Raw genomic sequence first — 16,488 nt, 5'->3', positions numbered from 1 at the left:
TAACTCTTCTTTTCCTTTCAGCTACAGGTGTGGTCTCAATCCGCTTCTTTTTTTCTTCGCGTTTTGTAAAGTATGCAATGGCATCTCATCCCCCCGGCATTGCATTGTGCATAACTGAGTGCATTGAGCGGATGTGCACCGTGGCCTAGTGTTAGCACTCTGCATGTTACCTTCTGCTTGGGAGTCTTAGCACCAGTTGAAAGGACTTGATTCCCTTAGAACAGGTTCCAGAAGATTTCCAGCCTTAACTTTTCATTGAATAATGATAACATACACACATCCACTTTTGCAAATTCGAATGTGCTGTGTTCAATTTGTAAATAGTCATTGGGTCCAAATATATCTGGCACACTTCCAATGCGTGCCAATTGGTTATATTCCAAGAGCGCACATCTGTTTGCAGTCTTATGCCATGTTCACTTGCCGATGGGATGCCTCCTGTGCACAGTGCAGGCTCGGCGCTGTGTGGAGTTCAGGGGTGAGCCACACACACCTGAACCCTCAGGAAGTCTAGTGTCCAGTAGGGATGAGAAGACCGTAAGGAAGTGGTTAGCCATTGGAAAGGTAGTGGAATGCTGATATTTTCAGGGATGAAATAGGACTTTATTTGCAGAAGGCTTCCTGGAGGAAGTGGAATTTCTAACTTCATGACCTCTAAGATTAATTAAAGCTTTAATAGGCAAGACATTTTAAACGTTGAGGAATGGTTTTCTCAGCTGAAACAAATTTGAGCAGAAAAATTTTGTGTATATGTGGCTTTCCGTCACTTAATAATATGCATTTCCCATTTATTTTCTGGATGTAATTAAGTGACTTGTAATAATTACTTTAAAAGAAATCTCATTTGATGTAGCTGTTTTTCTGAAAATGTTCTCTAAGTTACGTGCTGAATTGAAATTTTGCTTTTTCCCCTGAATAATTCCCTTTTACAACTCCAGATGCTGGGAGACCACCGCCATGTTAAAACTCTCGAATGTACCTCTAACTGCATTCGAGTGAAGTGCAGGCAGGTAGAACACAGCTCTGTCAGTTGTTAAAATAGGACAGTGTTCTTGTTACCAGACACTTCTCATGTATTGACCTTAAGGACCACAGGGAAACCAAGCCAGAGCACCCAGGATCCCTGTGTTTCCCACTAGATCACCTTTTTCTGAGACCTCAGTCTAATTGCTTCTGCCTCTTGGTACTGGTCCAGACTTACTATCCATCTCCCAGACCCTCTGGCTTCTACCCACACCACCGGCCTATAGGCTGGCGATTCGGCTAAGAGCAAGTTAATCAACATGAGATCTTGGCTAAAGGACATATTTGTCTCTTGAAGAGATACCTGCACCCCCATGGTCATTGCAGCATTATTCACAATAGCCAAGACCAGGAAACAATCCAAATGTCCATGAATGGATGAGTGGATAAAGACTGTACAACGTACACACACACCCCTCAGCCATAAGAAGAAGGGAATCCTGCCTTTTATGACACCATGGATGGATGTTGAGGACATTATGCTAAGTGAAATAAATCAAATAGAAAAGAACAAATACTATACATTCTCACTTAGTTACAGAATCTTAAAAAAAACAAACTAATAGAAAGAGAGAATAGGATGGTGGTTGTCAGGTGTGGGGTTGGGGTGGGGGCGGCGGGGAGATGTTGGTCAAATGGCACACACTCCCAGCTATAATATGAGAAGTTCTGGGGATCTAATGTACAGCCTGGTGACTCTCATTAGTAATACTGTGTTACATACTGAAAGTTGTTAAGAAAAGTAGACCTTAAAAGTTTTCTGCACCAACAGAAAAAGTGGTAATCCCATGAGGGGATGGAGGGGATTAAACCATCACGTTTTTTGCTGTGAGTTTAGGTATATGTTATATGCCATAATACCTCAGTAACGGGGAATGCTTGTTGAAACCTCATTACCTGTGTTCGAAATGTTTTCTCTCTGATCTGGATGGCAGTTACAGAGGATATAGGTGTATACATTTATTCAGTTAAACTAAGATTTTTGCATTCCAATAAAAATGTAAAAATAATAATAACCGAAAACTCCATTATCGTAGCCACTGAAGTATTGCCAGTTTTGGTCTATCTTGGGGTAATTTTGCAATGATTTATGCGTTGCCAAGCATGTAAAAATAGCTCTGCAGAATTTTTAGTGTTTTTCTTTTGCATTCCTTTAAAAAAAAATGTTTTTGTTGATTTCAGAGAGAGGAAGAGAGAAGGGATAGAAACAATGATGAGAATCGTCCATTGGTTACCTCCTGTATGCCCCACACTGGGATCAAGCTTGAATCCCAGGCATGTGCCCTGACTGGGAATCGAACTGTGACCTCATGAGTTGAGGCTCAACCACAGAGCCACACCGACTGGGCTGCATTCCTTTTTAAATTTTTTTTTCAATCAATTACTTGAACAATTACTTGAAATAACCTAAATAGGGAACAGTGGAAGATTAATAGTAACAATTATTTGTACATCTTCAAAACTGCAAACAAAAGAAAGGAGAAAAAGAACAAAATTTCTGGGGGGGGCTATGAAAATGCTTGTTGTAAAAGCACTTTTTTTCATGCTTTAGGATTTTCACTAAAATACTTAGTATCTGAAGATATTAACCTGCAACTAAATCAGTATTTTGACCACATTGTCATGTTTACCAACTTGCATCTGGTCTGAAACTTTTCAGCCAATTTTTAAGCCAGGCTTCCCACACTCCCACCTCTGCCCACCCCCGCTTCCATCTTTATGTCTAGCTTTTGGTTAAGATTCAGACTGAGGTCTGCTGGTGAGTCAACAGTAACTGCGTGATAATGTCAAAGGGAACAAAAATAGAACAGCGAAGTCTACCCCTAGCTGTGATTGCCGAGGTTCAACACCAAAAGGGAGAGAAACATTCCCTGCTAAGAGAACTTTGTTGGGAAATAAAAAATTAAATAAACTTGATGCCATTAAATTATAGCATTAACACTGTAAAATCCAGGAATGGTATAAAAATTAAATTTGAGTTTCTTCTCCCCAACCAACCCAGCCCTGCTCACCATGTTGGATGGGTTTTCTGCTAGCACCAAGTGCCTCTTAATGTTTTGAAAGCCAGCGATCTAACGCGACCTCTCTCGTTGGAACAGGACAGCTGGGAAGTGGTGGAAGGACTGAGGGGAGAGGTGAACTACACCCAGGAGCCACCAGTCCAGAAAGGGTTTTTGCTGAAAAAGCGGAAGTGGCCCCTGAAAGGCTGGCACAAGGTAAGACGCCAGCCTGGGCCTCACCTGCAGTTTAATTTGACATTGAAAATGGGGACCCAGGGAAGACCGGGCATTTCAGTGGAATGTGTTCATGAATTACACTTTCTTCCCCACAGAGATTCTTCTATCTGGACAAAGGAATCTTGAAGTATGCCAAGAGCCAGACGGATGTAAGTCTCCCAGTTCATCAGTGGGCTGGTGAAGAACTCGGGAGGGCTAGTTGTCAACTCCTGGACGAGATTGTGTCCATGGTGGGGGGCGGGATTCCATCTCTCTGAGCTGGAACCACGGGGGTAATACGGAATAGGGGGGCTGCTCCCCAGCCCTGGCTTCTGGGTAGGCTCAGTTCCCCCGCTGAGTTGCGAGGGGGCTCCTCTCAGCACCCCACTGTGTACCCAGGGGTCTGTGCTGGCCCCAGGTCATGCTGAGGGGTACTCTGGGTGGAGAAGACAGTTTTGCGGCGAGATGACAGGAGCAAGACACAGGGCGAGTGTAGCGGTGACTGGGGGGTTCGATGAAGAACCCTTAGTGAAGGTGACATGACGGTCCCTTGGTTCTGCCCCTCGTAGGGGCCCCTCTCTCACCCAGCACTCCTCCCACCCCCTTCCTCTCCTGGCCTCTTACGATGCTCCTCTGAACGGTTGCATACACAACATTTGTGTAATGTTGGGCCCACAGTAGTCTGACTTGGCTTCCAGTCCCTACCCCTCTTTTTAAATCACTTCCCCGAGAGTGTAACAGGAGCAAGAATTGTGGGAGGAAGGGCAGTTACAGGGGAATCTGCCGCGGTGGAGTCAGTCCACAGGGCTCACCTCCTTGCTTCCTCACCTGCTGGCTGGGGAAACCGTGTCACAAAGCCCCTCACAGATTACACAGGACAGCGCATAGGCAGCACCGGGAACTCGGCACTGGCCCACACTGGGTGCTGGATAAGTCCTAGTCCTCAGGGCGCCGGTCAGTGGCTGTGGCAGGCGGAGGGGGGTCCGGGATGTTACCAGCCCCGCAGCGGCCGGTTCTCAGGGCCTCCTCCTGCCCCCGCAGATCGAGAGGGAGAAGCTGCACGGCTCCATCGACGTGGGGCTCTCGGTGATGTCCGTGAAGAAGTCAACCAAGTGCATAGACCTGGACACCGAGGAGCACATCTACCACCTGAAGGTGAGCCCTCCCGCGCCGTCTCCAAATACAGCATCATGTTTAGTGAAGAACCATTTACTATGGGTTAGAATATGTTCCTTGAAATAAATATTTAATATTTAGCCGGACTTACAACTTTGGCCATTACCTCTCTCCTATTGCATTGCATGTCAGGAAGTTACCCCCTGAAGTGCGGGCCTTGGTCCAAACAGTACTTCTGAAAGGGGCTTACCCCCCTGCCGTCCTTTCTCCTGTGGGCACCAGAGACGGCTGAAAACATGAGACAAGAGCTTTGGCGGTTCAGATCTGGTTCCATGCTCGACCTGGCTATTTACCAGCTCTTGGCCTTTGGCAAATTATTTGATGTCAGAAGGCCTCGATCTTCTCAGACCCCAAAATGGGCATTATTACAGAGCTCCTCTTGTAGGGCCTCATGTAGAAAACTTGGCCTAATGCCTGGCCCGTAGTCATCTCCATAAGTTCAGTTATTACATATAATTATTATGTGGTTCCCAAATATTAGAAATTAATGGAGAAAATGTTAGGACACTTTTTCTTACTTGGTCACATTATTTGGACTTGGCAGTGGGCGCTGAGGGTTGGGAGTGTGAAAGCATGAGATTATGGGCTCTCTCTCCTCCCACAGCATGTATGTGTGTGATGCTTGGGCAAATAGACATGTAACATATACATGTGATCCATTGACCACACAAGATAGTCAAGGGCATTCTGCTTCCCAGCCCAGGGCCCTCCCCCTGTGGGGATGGTGAATTGTGTGAAGCAGGGTTTCTTACCCTCACCGCTATGACATGGCAGCTGGAGCCTCTTTGCTGCGGGGCCTGTCCTGTGCCTTATAGGATGTCGAGTGGCATCGCTGGCCTCTAGATGTTGGTAACACCCCCCTGCAGTTACAATAACCAGAAATGTCTCCAGACATCGCCAAAAAAACAAAAACAAAGAACAACCAAAAAACATTTTAAGAAAGAACATTTTCCCACCCCCACTTAAATGGTCAATCTTCTTTACAATAATTTCTTCTCCTTGTACCTCAATGACTCTTGGTTCTGTGTTTTGATGCGGCCATGAAATTATAGGTTCTTGTTCACCCACTATTCTAGTTTACCAAATAAAGGTGATTTTTAATTCTCAATTTTTAAAGAACTAGAATGCCTTAAGATGCATTAAATGCTAATATCATGACAACACAGTTTAATGCTTCTCTGAGTTGAATCAGTTGAAGTTCTGTTTGTGCTTCCTCCTCATTCTCTTGAGCGGGAGCTTTGACTGTCATTGTAGGCCATGTAGTTATCAGAAGGTTCTACTTAGTAGCCTCAGAGGCAGGCCATTTTTAAATGTGGGTCATCCAGTGCCGTTCTCTTATTTTATGGATGAGGCATCCGGCAGCAGAGTTAGTTGGCTGTCCACCCACAGTCCTAGAACTATTCGAAGGGCTAAAACAGAACCCTGGTCCATCATTTAGCAAAGTGCTTTTTATTCTTCAGTTTAACCAGTACAAAATGAGTCAAGATGAGCACTTTGGGCACTGATTTTTCAAGGGCCTCTGAGAGCAGATCAGTGCAGGGGATGACATAGATTCCTGTTAACCACACCTGGGAAATGAAATCTATTTCAAGGACGTAATTCAGGGGAGGTGGGGAGATGAGCCTGTTTGTATTGCTTCTTTCTGTGCATGACGCATTCAAGAGCTCCTGGAGAGGTTTTCAGCCTTGCACATACTTCTAATAACACAGCAAACATAAGAGCCAGCCTACCATTTCCCGGCTGACATTTATTTCCACATCCTCGCTCTCGGCAGTGGCTTTGGTAAAGATTTTAACAGCATTGACCTAATTTTTCTTCTTAGAAGTGAACCTACCACATCCTTCGGGGGTATTATAAATTGTTACTTTATGAGTCTGTGTTCTAATATACAAGAATCTATCATTTTTTCATTTTGGAAATGTTTAATATACTCTCACACACCCACAGAAATATTGACTATTAAGAAATGACTATGCTGCGTAGGTGTTTGTAATATTTTTGTAGTACTTTGATGAACATTTGAGATGTTTTATAATAAAAATTACTATTTACAAACAGCATTTTTCATGGGAATTAGATATTAATAGATATTTATGGAGAGAATAGTTAATTGGGGGGGGAAAAAAAGTATATTGATTTTTACCCAGCTGGTGAATGTTGACTTATGAACCAGGAGGTCATGGTTCAATTCCCCTCAGGATACAAGCCCGTGTTTTGGGCTCAATTCCCAATGCAGGAGGGTGGGGGTGGGGGGGGGGGTACAGGGGATAGAAGGGATGTGCAGGAGGCAGCAAATCAATATTTCTCTCTCATCGATGTTTCTATCTCTATTCTTCTCCCTTCCTCTCTCTAAAATTACTAAAAATGTATTTTTAAAAAAGAATATTGATTTTTAGAGAGAAAGGAAGGGAGAGGGAGAGGGAGAGAGAGAGAAACATCTGTATGCATACAATATTGATTGGCTCCCTCCTGCACACTCCCTGCTGGGGATCAAGCCCACAACCCAGTAGGTGGTGTGCAGGAGGCAGCTAATCCATGTTGTGTCCTGATGCGAAAATGAACCAGGACGACGCCCAACCAACTGAGCCACACTGGCCAGGACAAGGATAGCTAAATGTTTGTGTGTGAGAGTTTGAAAAACCCTGGGGATCGCCAATAATACTTTATCATGTTTCTTCTATTTCTGAGAGCAGGAGAAATGTCCTTCTTTTAAATAACCTTCACATTCATGAACATACTCCTCAGCAATGCAGCCTCTGACGGAGGTTTACAAGGTTAACTATTTTAGGAAGAATTTACCAAGCCGTTCCAGGTCAGAGAAGATTGATCTGAAAAGTCCAAAATATGGAAGAGTTTAAAAACAAAGCAGGGTGCTGATTTTTTCAGCAGGGACAGGATAAGCTGGGGCCCAGGGCTTGGAAATGCTTTGAGGCAGAGAAATAGAAACTTCAGTTTTATTTGTTGTTTAATATAACCAATACTGTTTTGCTTTCCTACTGTCAGAGTAGCAATTGGACCCTCCCGTAGAAGACCTAAATGTATCGTTTACAAAACCATTTTTACTCTCCTTCCTCCTCCACGTGTCCCAAAGGTCACACAATGTAAACTAATAAGCTGGCATCCCTGCGGGCGCCCGCAGACGCTCTCCAGTGACGCTCTTGTTTCCCTCCCCCACGCTGACACACGCAGGTCAAGTCGGACGACGTGTTTGACGAGTGGGTGACCAAGCTCCGCCACCACCGCATGTACCGGCAGAACGAGATCGCCATGTTCCCCCACGAGGCAAACCACTTCTTCCCGGGGCAAACCGTCACCGACTCCGCGCCCGGGGCCCTGGACCCCCTCTCGGGTCGGAAGGTAGTCACCTGCCAGTGATGAGCCTGAGGGAGGGGTGGCCCAGGTGGGGGAGTCCCCCTGGGGGAGGGGGCTGGAGGGGAGGAGCAGGGAGGCCTGAGCTGGTGTTTGATGAGCCCGTTGTCCCGTGAGTCACCGGGCCAGGAGCGTGTGTGTGCCCTCCGGGACGGCACCCGGAGGAACTTTACACCCCAGTGCCCCCTCCCTCTGGCCAGCCTGACTTTGGTTCTCTTATCTGGCTGTGAAAGGCAGGAGGCGCGTTTACAGCCACGTGGGATGGCAAAGTCCCCCACGTCTATCGTGGTGCTGATATGGTTATCGTCGGCCAGGAGGAGGGCTGCAGTCCAAGGCTCTGGCCTGGCCCGGGGACAGCCAGCCGGGCTCTTCCCTGGAGGGCTCTGCTGGAAGCTCCCTTCCCGGCCAGGCAGATGGCTCCCTGAGGGACAGCGTGCCCCCGCGGGCTCCGTCCTCCCTCACACTGGCTTTTGTCATCCTGGGACAGCGGAGCAGTTTATCAAAGCAGAACTCCTTTCAAACCGGGAGCAACCTGTCCTTTTCCTGCGGAGAGATTCGCGTCCCCTTGTGGCTGCAGCATTCGGAGGACATGGAGCAGTGCTCGAAAGGTAGGACTGGGCCCCTCGGCCTCTCCCTCCCGCTCTCCCAGCGGCCGGTTCGGCACGGACCCCGCGGCCGCGCCTGCATCCCCATCCCTGCACACGCCCTGCCCCGCGCTGCTGAGTAAGCGCGCCCCTGGTTAGCAGAGGGCACTCCCTGCGGAGTGTTGGTCACCGCCTTTTCCGTTCTTCACGTGCTGATGCCCGATTGCCACGCGGGCGTGTTCAGCCACAGCCACCAGGGCGGGGTCTGCACAGCTGTCTGTCTGTTTACCTGCCAAAAAGGATTCGGACACACGTCTGAGATCGAGAGTCACGGTTCTGGAGGCGAGCGGAGACCCACACAGATCAGGTGCTCTCTGCCCTGGCTGCACGTTAGACTCTCCAAGGGGCTTTCCAAGTGCAAGAATACCCGTGCCCGGGCCCCTTCTCCCAAAGAATCTCTTTCAGTTGGTTTGGAGTAGGCCCTGGCATCACTGATTTTTAAAAATATATATATATTTTATTGATTTTTCACGGAGAGGGAGAGGGATAGAGAGCTAGAAACATCGATGAGAGAGAAACATCCTCCTGCACACCCCCCATTGGTTTGCAGGCACATCCAATGTACATGCCCTCGACCGGAATCGAACCCAGGACCCTTCAGTCCGCAGATCGACGCTCTATCCACTGAGCCAAACAGGTTTCGGCGCATCACTGATTTTTTTGAAGTCCCCTAAGTGATCCTGATAAGGAGCCAGGATTGACGACGCTTGCCATAGGCTGCTCAGTGTTCTCAATGTAATTAGTTAAGAATCACCCAGGGAACTAAGTAACAAAAAGTCACCCGTGGGATTGTGGGTGTTCTGCTTTGTTTGGGGGTGGGACTTGGGCATTTAAAACATTTCCCCAGTTGACTGTAAGGTGTAGCCATGACTGAGAACCAGTGTTGGAGAAAGACACCGGGTGGGAGCCTTGAAGACAGCATTCGCTGCTGGTGAAGGACATTACCGTCCAGGGCCAATAGGTGCCCTCTCGGTAAAGATCACTCACGAGCGTCACGGAGTAACATTTTGGGACAGTGGTCCTTGAAGCATCGTCCGAGGGGATGGACCAGCAGCACCGGCCTGGTCTGTGAACTTGGACATGCAGAGTCTCAGGCCCAGCCCACATAGTCTGAGTCAGAACCCGAGGTGGGCCTGGCCATCTGTGGTTGTGCAGGTTCTTCGGGTGATTCTGCTGGCACCAGAGTTTGAGAGCCACTGCCTTCATGCAAGGGGGGCATTGATTCCTCGGCAGACACAGCTGGTTCACCCAGGAAACAGCAAATTGAGAACTGCTTTTGAGTTAGTGACCCAGGAACTGGTCCGAGAACATCTTAGGTCCTCCTGGGTCCGTCTGCAGAAGTGTACCATTTACCTTTTCCCAGGTCCTTTCAAGCGGACAGTAACACCTGTTACTGCAGTATTAGAAGTGATGATGATGGTGCCAGCACTCCAAAAGCACACTGCATATATTAGCTCATCTAACTCACAACTGTGAGCTAGGTGTGTAATCATCCCCACCTTCCAGATGAGAAAACTGAGGCATGCAGCAGTTGCATAATTTGCCAAAGATTCACAGTTCATTAAGTGCGTTCACACGAAGGCAGACTGGTTCTCCAGATCTTCGCCTCTAAGCACGACAGTCTGCTGCCTCTCCTGTAGCAAAGGAAGTCCCATTTCCTGTCCTAACAGGTGCACGTCAGATATCGATACACGAGAAAAGTAGCTGTGCCAGCACAGCAGTGCCTGAATGCCCAGATAAGTGCCCCTAAGTCGACTTTTTGCTTTCCTCCGCAGACCTGGCCCACTGCCACTCCTACCTGCTGGAAATGAGCCAGCTCCTCCAGAGCATGGACGTCCTGCATCGGACGTATTCCGCGCCCGCTATCAACGCCATCCAGGTGAGCCAGGTCCCTCCTCTGTTTGCGTCCTGATGCTCTCCTGCTCTCCTTTCTCCTCCCCGCCTTTCACTAACAGTGGGATGATTTCTGGTCCGATGCTTGGGCCAAGTTCAAGGGGATGGAGATGGTTACTCTGCTGTGCGTTTTCCCCTATGGGTGTGGTGGATCTTACTGTCTGTGCTCTCTTTCCCATTTTGAAACAAAGGGTGGAGCTTTTGAAAGTCCCAAAAAGGAGAAAAGATCGCACAGGAGGTGGCGGTCCCGAGCTATTGGCAAAGATGCTAAAGGAACACTACAGGTAACCACTGCTTCCCCAGAGGACTGGTCCTCCACTGGCCCTTCTCTGCACATCACGTGCTGGGGGCTACGTGAACTCAAGTAAGAGACTAGAACAGACAGGTGAAGATTCTAACTATTCTATCCAATACCCTGTGCAGAGCAATGAAGTCAGTCACTGAGACTTTCTGGACCCTAGAGCAGGCATGTAAAACTGGGTAAGGGGAAATGGCATGAGGTTGGTGGGACCACAGCCATTTCGAGGGCTTTGGCTTCTCCTTCTGTAATGCTTAGCCTGCCTGCTCGCTTCCCTGCTTGGGTAGGTGCCCTGACCTCTCTTCCGCTGCTGCTCAGTGGGGCTCTCACCCTCTGAGCCCACTGGCTGGAGTTTCTGGGAACAGGACATTATGTAGATGCTCGTTTCCTATGTCACACCAGCTGCTGACTTTCCCAATGCACAGCTGAGCCGAAGCCCAGGATTTGCAGCTTGGCCACTGCATGTTAAATCGCAACCATATTAGGGTCCCGATAAATCCAGAAAGTTATAGATAAGTCATCTGCTGTATTCTTGTCGACTCTTTGGTTCAAAGCACTTTGTGGGTTGAACTTAAGTACTTTCAAAGTAAAGAGTGATCTGTGTACAAATATGGGAGAAGCTAGTTCATTTTCTAGAAGCATCAGGAGCAAATGAAGAAAACATTTCTAAACCTATCCACTATGAGCAGCCTAGACACACTGGAGGATTATCGCTGGGAGGAAGGAACCGAATATAAATGAGGAAGAGCCAGCAGCTTTAGCCGTCGTTGTCAAACCATAGCTTTAGTACTTCTATCATTTCCAGAGAATGTATTCATCTCCCCATAAGTGCGGTTTTGTTTTCTGTGGTTTTGGTTTTCCACAGTCAGCCGCAGTCCAAAAACATTAAAAGGTAAATTCCAAAAGTCAATAATTAATAAGGTTTAAGTTTCATGCTTATATGGCTCAGTATTATCCACAGTTTCAAGTGTCCATGGGGTCTTTTAACATATCCCCACAGATAAAGGGCAGACTATATTATATGTGCTTTCTTACCCATTTAAAAAAATATATATACTTTTATTGATTTCAGAGAGGAAGCGAGAGGGAGAAGGAGATAGAAAGATCAATGATGAGAGAGAATCGTTGATTGGCTGCCTCCTAGATGCCCACTACTGGGGATCGAGCCCACAACCCAGTCATGTGCCCTGACTGGAATTGAACTGGGACCCTTCAGTCTACACACCCATGCTCAACCACTGAGCTAAGCCATTTAGGGCTTTCACCCATATTTATTTTTGCAAAAAGCCAGTACAACTTGAGGTAGAAAGTACTTTCCTGAGTTTTCATTTATTTTTCTTATAAGTAATCACTCAATAGTAAGACTTTCCTACACATTGACTTTTTCTTACTACTTTCCAACCTTAGAAACAAGTAAACATTCTGAGCAATGTGCATCTGAACAGAAATATCTCCTTTTGGTATTACTTTAGGTGCCTAAGCCTTTTGATGGCCCACAAAGACTGCATTCTTCCAATCCCAATTTGTCAACACTAGATTTTGGAGAAGAGAAAAATAATTCTGATGGCTCTGAAACTTCATCTGAGTTTTCTAAAATGCAAGAAGATCTGTGTCATATTGCCCATAAAGGTACGTGTTTAATGAAAATATTAAGTGCATGTCTGAATGTGGGCTGTCCTTGGAGAAGGACTTCGGTTGGTTAATTTCCTGATCTTTTGAGATTTTAGGCAACCCATTTTTTTTTTTAAATTTCCCTAAGAGGTGTCTTCTAAACTCATTAGGGGAGATAGTGAGAGCATTAGGTATGATTTAAAAGCTGAGTAATTTATATGCTGCTGATAGGGATGTAAATTGGTACTTTAAAAAAAAAAATCTGCCTATTCACCAACCCCACTTTAAAGAATTCATTTGTAGGAATTCACTTAAAATTTATTCAAATAAAGATATTCATTTTAGTACTGTTTATCACGTCAAAAATTAGGAATAAATGTTCAACATCATTAGCCAGTAGGAAATGCAAATTAAAACCATGATATTGCCATGCACCTATAAGAAGAGCTAACATTAAAAAAAAATACTGATAGTACCAAATACTGGTGGCAATGCAACATGATACAGCTACCCTGGCAGAAGTTTGGCAGTTTTATATAAAAATAAGCTCACCATGCAGCCCAGCATTCACATTTCTGGCATTTATCCCAGAGAAAATGTACACGTAACTCCACACAGATGCCTTTACACACGTGTTCAAAGCAAGTTCATTTGTATTAGCCAAAGACTGGAATGACCCAAATGCTCTTTAACAGATGAATGGTTAGACAGACCATGGTATATCCATACAGCGGAATACTGCTCAGCAGTTAAACGGAGTAGACTGTGGTTAGACACAGGAACCGAAGGAACCTCAGGGGCATTATGCTGACTGAAAATGTGATTCCACTTACTAACACTTTTGAAGTGATAAAATTATAGAGATGGAGAAGAGATTAAGGGTCGCCCAAGGTTACAGATGAGGAGGAGAGAATGGAGGAAAGTATAAAGAGGTAGAAAGAGGGATCTTGGTGGAGATGAATAATTCTATATCCTGATTCTGATGGTGGCTCCACAAACCTACACAAAAGACAAAATTACATCGACTTATATTTATACACACAAACGTAAATAAGAGCATGTAAAACTGGTGAAATCTGAATAAGAGCAGTCAATCCCAATGCCAGTTTCCCGCTTTTGATATTGTACCGTAATTATGTACGATATTATACTGTGGGAAATTGGATGTAGGGTACCCAGGACTTCTCTGTACTGTTTTTGCCACTTCCTGTGAGTCTACAATGACTTCAAAATTGAAACGTAAAAATAAATTAGAGGTCACCTAAATGTCCCAAACAGAGGGACTGTATTTTTTAATGTAATATAATCATATGATAGAATAGTCAATAGCCACATAACAATCATAACAATGATAATAATAATAGTAATAATATTAGCTTATTTTGAGCTCAGAGCTGTCTGTCAGGTAGTTGTAAAGCACTTGTCTCACACTGTATTTCACTTAATTCTAGCAACAACCTAGGGAGTAGGTGTTAGCATGACCGCCATCACGCAGGTAAGAGACCTGCGACGTAGAGAAGCCTCAGAACTTCCTGCAGGTCACATGGTAGGGAATAGGCAACTTGAGAGTTGAATCCCCTACTTCTCACCTGGTGGCTCACTGCCCTCTGTGGGGTAGCCAGGGCCATTTTTACAGAGATGGGAAGGGAGAAGTTCATAGCATATCAGTGAGTAAAAATACAGGGTCACAAAACAATCCATAGGTACGATCCCATTTTTTCAGAAAAGATAAACCTGGTGTGCACAGGCTTACTCAAAAGTCTGAATGGATATACACCAGCATTTTCATGATGGATGTTGAGGTGTAACACTTATTATCTCCTTTGTGTTTATCTTTTTTTTAAATTTCATATATTAATCATTTTTAAAGAAGAAATAGGTTAAATATTTTAAATGGGAGGGCTGTGCTTGCAGTAGGAAATAAGACATTCCCTCTATGTTTTTTAAAATATTTTTTTATTGATTTTAGAGAGAGAGGAAAGGAGAGGGAGAGAGAGAGAGAGAGAAGCACCAATGATGCGAGAGACTCATTCATCAGCTGCTTCCTGCACGCCCCCGCCTGGGATTGAGCCTGCAGCTCGGGCCTGTGTCCTGACCAGAATCAAACCGTGACCTCTTGGTTCCTGGGTGGATGCTCAACCACTGAGCCACCCCAGCCAGGCAGACATTCTCTCTGTTGCCTTGCTCTCCTAGACCAGTATTTCTCTTCTTTCCTGTTATTAATTACTTTAGCTCTTTTTTTAATTTTTTTATTCCTTAGTCTAAAAGCCTAAAACATGCTGGGTATGGGGAACGCTTTAGCTGGGACTTTGTCAGTGTTTTGCAATGCTCCTGGTCCGTCTGTGAAATGGGCAGAATTACCTGCCCTGGCCCTTTAACGCTCTCCCCCGCCTCTCCCCACACGTGTCCTCTGCTGTGAAAGCATCAGTTACAATTAGGCATTCCTGTTGGGTTTTGTGGGAGGAATGTCTGTAAAACACCTTTACTTTTTAATGGTATGAACTGTCTTTTTAAAAATGGGAAAGTGCTGCCTCCCGGCAGAGGGAAATGCCTGCATTGTACCTCCACGAGGCGCCTGCTCCTCTGCAGGCACAGGGGCCATTGATCCTGGCCTCCCGCAGAGGACTTGGCCTCGGGGCCGCCTCTAATGGCCGCGGCCAGCTGCTCCCTCGTTGGGGCCCTGAGAGCCAGCTGGCTGCGGCGGCCGCGTGCCCAGGCGAGGTCCGGGCCCATGCTCCAGGGAGGTGCGGTGCACTTGGTCCACAGCAGCTGGGCCTGCGGGGTTCGAGACAGTGAATCCCACGGGGAGCCCGGCGAGCTGTGTTCCCTTCCTGCAGCCACTCCACTGGCTCTCAGCACAGGGGCCAGCCAGTGTTGCCCCGTGGTTGAGTGGTCGTTTTTTAAAGGTTTTGAGCTTATGGAAGCATTGCATAAAAAGCCAAGTATGTCACGAGGATGTCATTTTCATCAGTTAACAGTTAAAAAAAATATATATATGGCTTAGAGCAAAACCAAATACTATGTATTTGTCAAACATAATACAGAATTTGGCATAAAAATCTGCTGGGCAATTGTATTTATGCAAATAATGAGTAAATAAGTAGGACCATTTAATGAAATGACTCAGTGTGTCTACATTTAAGGAATCTTTTAGATAAAATATGGGTTAGAAAGCATTTTAAAACCACGGCCATCCTGTGAGGTTTGGAAATTAGGGGATGCAGATGCCAAAAGATGAAACCACCCCAGATATTTTAGGTATAGCAGTATTAACGTTTGAAAGAAAATCCACCAGAATGTGGTTTTCATTAAACAGGGAAAGATAAAGAATGTGTCCTCCTGTGGGTTGGATGCTGTACAGCGGCAGCATGCTTCCTCACTGTTCCCTGAAAGCTTTCTGGAGGTGCGGGCACTTTCCATATCTGCGGATGTGGAGCCTGAGGGTTGTCCGGCATCCAAGCAGTAACTAAGTGGTGGAGGAGGATGTTGGCTCACGTTTGCCTTATTACAAACCTCTTAACCTCTTACCATACTGCCGCCAGGGAGGTGATGTCTGTGATTTGCATGTCCTCCTCAAGATCTTATTCTTTTCTGAGAAACTTCTAGAGAAGGGGCATATTAAAAAATAGAGCTCAGGTAAATTAAGAGTTTGGGTGTCCAAACATGCTGTCTGCACTCTCACCACTTTACTCAATAAAAGACAGCATGGACCTAGCTGGTGTGGCTCAGTGTTTGAGTGTCGACCTATGAACCAGGAGGTCAAGGCACATGCCCGGGTTGTGGGCTCAATCCCCAGTGTGGGGTGTGCAGGAGGGAGCTAATCAATGATTCTCTCATCATTGATGTTTCTATCTATCCCTCCCCTTCCTCTCTGAAATCAATATATATATATATATATATATATATATATATATATATATATATATATATATATGTGTGTGTGTGTGTATATATATATATATATATATATATATATTTTATATATATATATTTTTTTGGGGGGGGGGGCGGCATGGAAGCAGGCAGAAACAGGAAAGGTAGAGGTCACTAAGAGTCACTTGTATGATGCTTATGGCATTTCGTTTTGTCAGAGGCCAGCTTGTGTCCACTCTCTCAGTACAGTGAGGGGGTCTGAGAAATGGCTGAAGACAGTCTGGGAAAGAGATGAGTGAACAGAGAGGCCATGATTGCCTTCTGATATTTGAAAGCCCAGCAAAGAGGCCAGTGAGGAGACTCTGGGCTAGGGGTGTCGAACTCA

General features: G+C 45.9%; 1 protein-coding gene across 6 annotated transcripts in view; it reads left to right on the top strand.

The window, feature by feature from the left end:
• Window positions 1–16,488, top strand: part of OSBPL3 (oxysterol binding protein like 3) — a 133,153-nt gene that overhangs the window by 74,463 nt on the left and 42,202 nt on the right. For 4 of the 6 annotated variants that reach the window (XM_045587202.1, XM_045587199.1, XM_045587200.1 and 1 more), the window contains exons 3-10: window positions 3,123–3,239; window positions 3,356–3,409; window positions 4,281–4,394; window positions 7,605–7,772; window positions 8,272–8,392; window positions 10,204–10,307; window positions 10,513–10,605; window positions 12,092–12,248. In XM_045587202.1, the coding sequence (XP_045443158.1) occupies window positions 3,123–3,239; window positions 3,356–3,409; window positions 4,281–4,394; window positions 7,605–7,772; window positions 8,272–8,392; window positions 10,204–10,307; window positions 10,513–10,605; window positions 12,092–12,248 (928 nt within the window). The remainder of the gene's footprint in view (window positions 1–3,122; window positions 3,240–3,355; window positions 3,410–4,280; window positions 4,395–7,604; window positions 7,773–8,271; window positions 8,393–10,203; window positions 10,308–10,512; window positions 10,606–12,091; window positions 12,249–16,488) is intronic. The other 2 variants (XM_045587203.1, XM_045587201.1) reach the window with 1 other exon arrangement.

This window comes from Pipistrellus kuhlii, unplaced genomic scaffold (genome assembly GCF_014108245.1).
Source record: "Pipistrellus kuhlii isolate mPipKuh1 unplaced genomic scaffold, mPipKuh1.p scaffold_m20_p_26, whole genome shotgun sequence".
NCBI lineage: Eukaryota > Metazoa > Chordata > Mammalia > Chiroptera > Vespertilionidae > Pipistrellus > Pipistrellus kuhlii.
The sequence above is the reverse complement of the archived record's forward strand: the minus strand, read 5'-3'. Positions and strand labels throughout refer to the sequence as shown.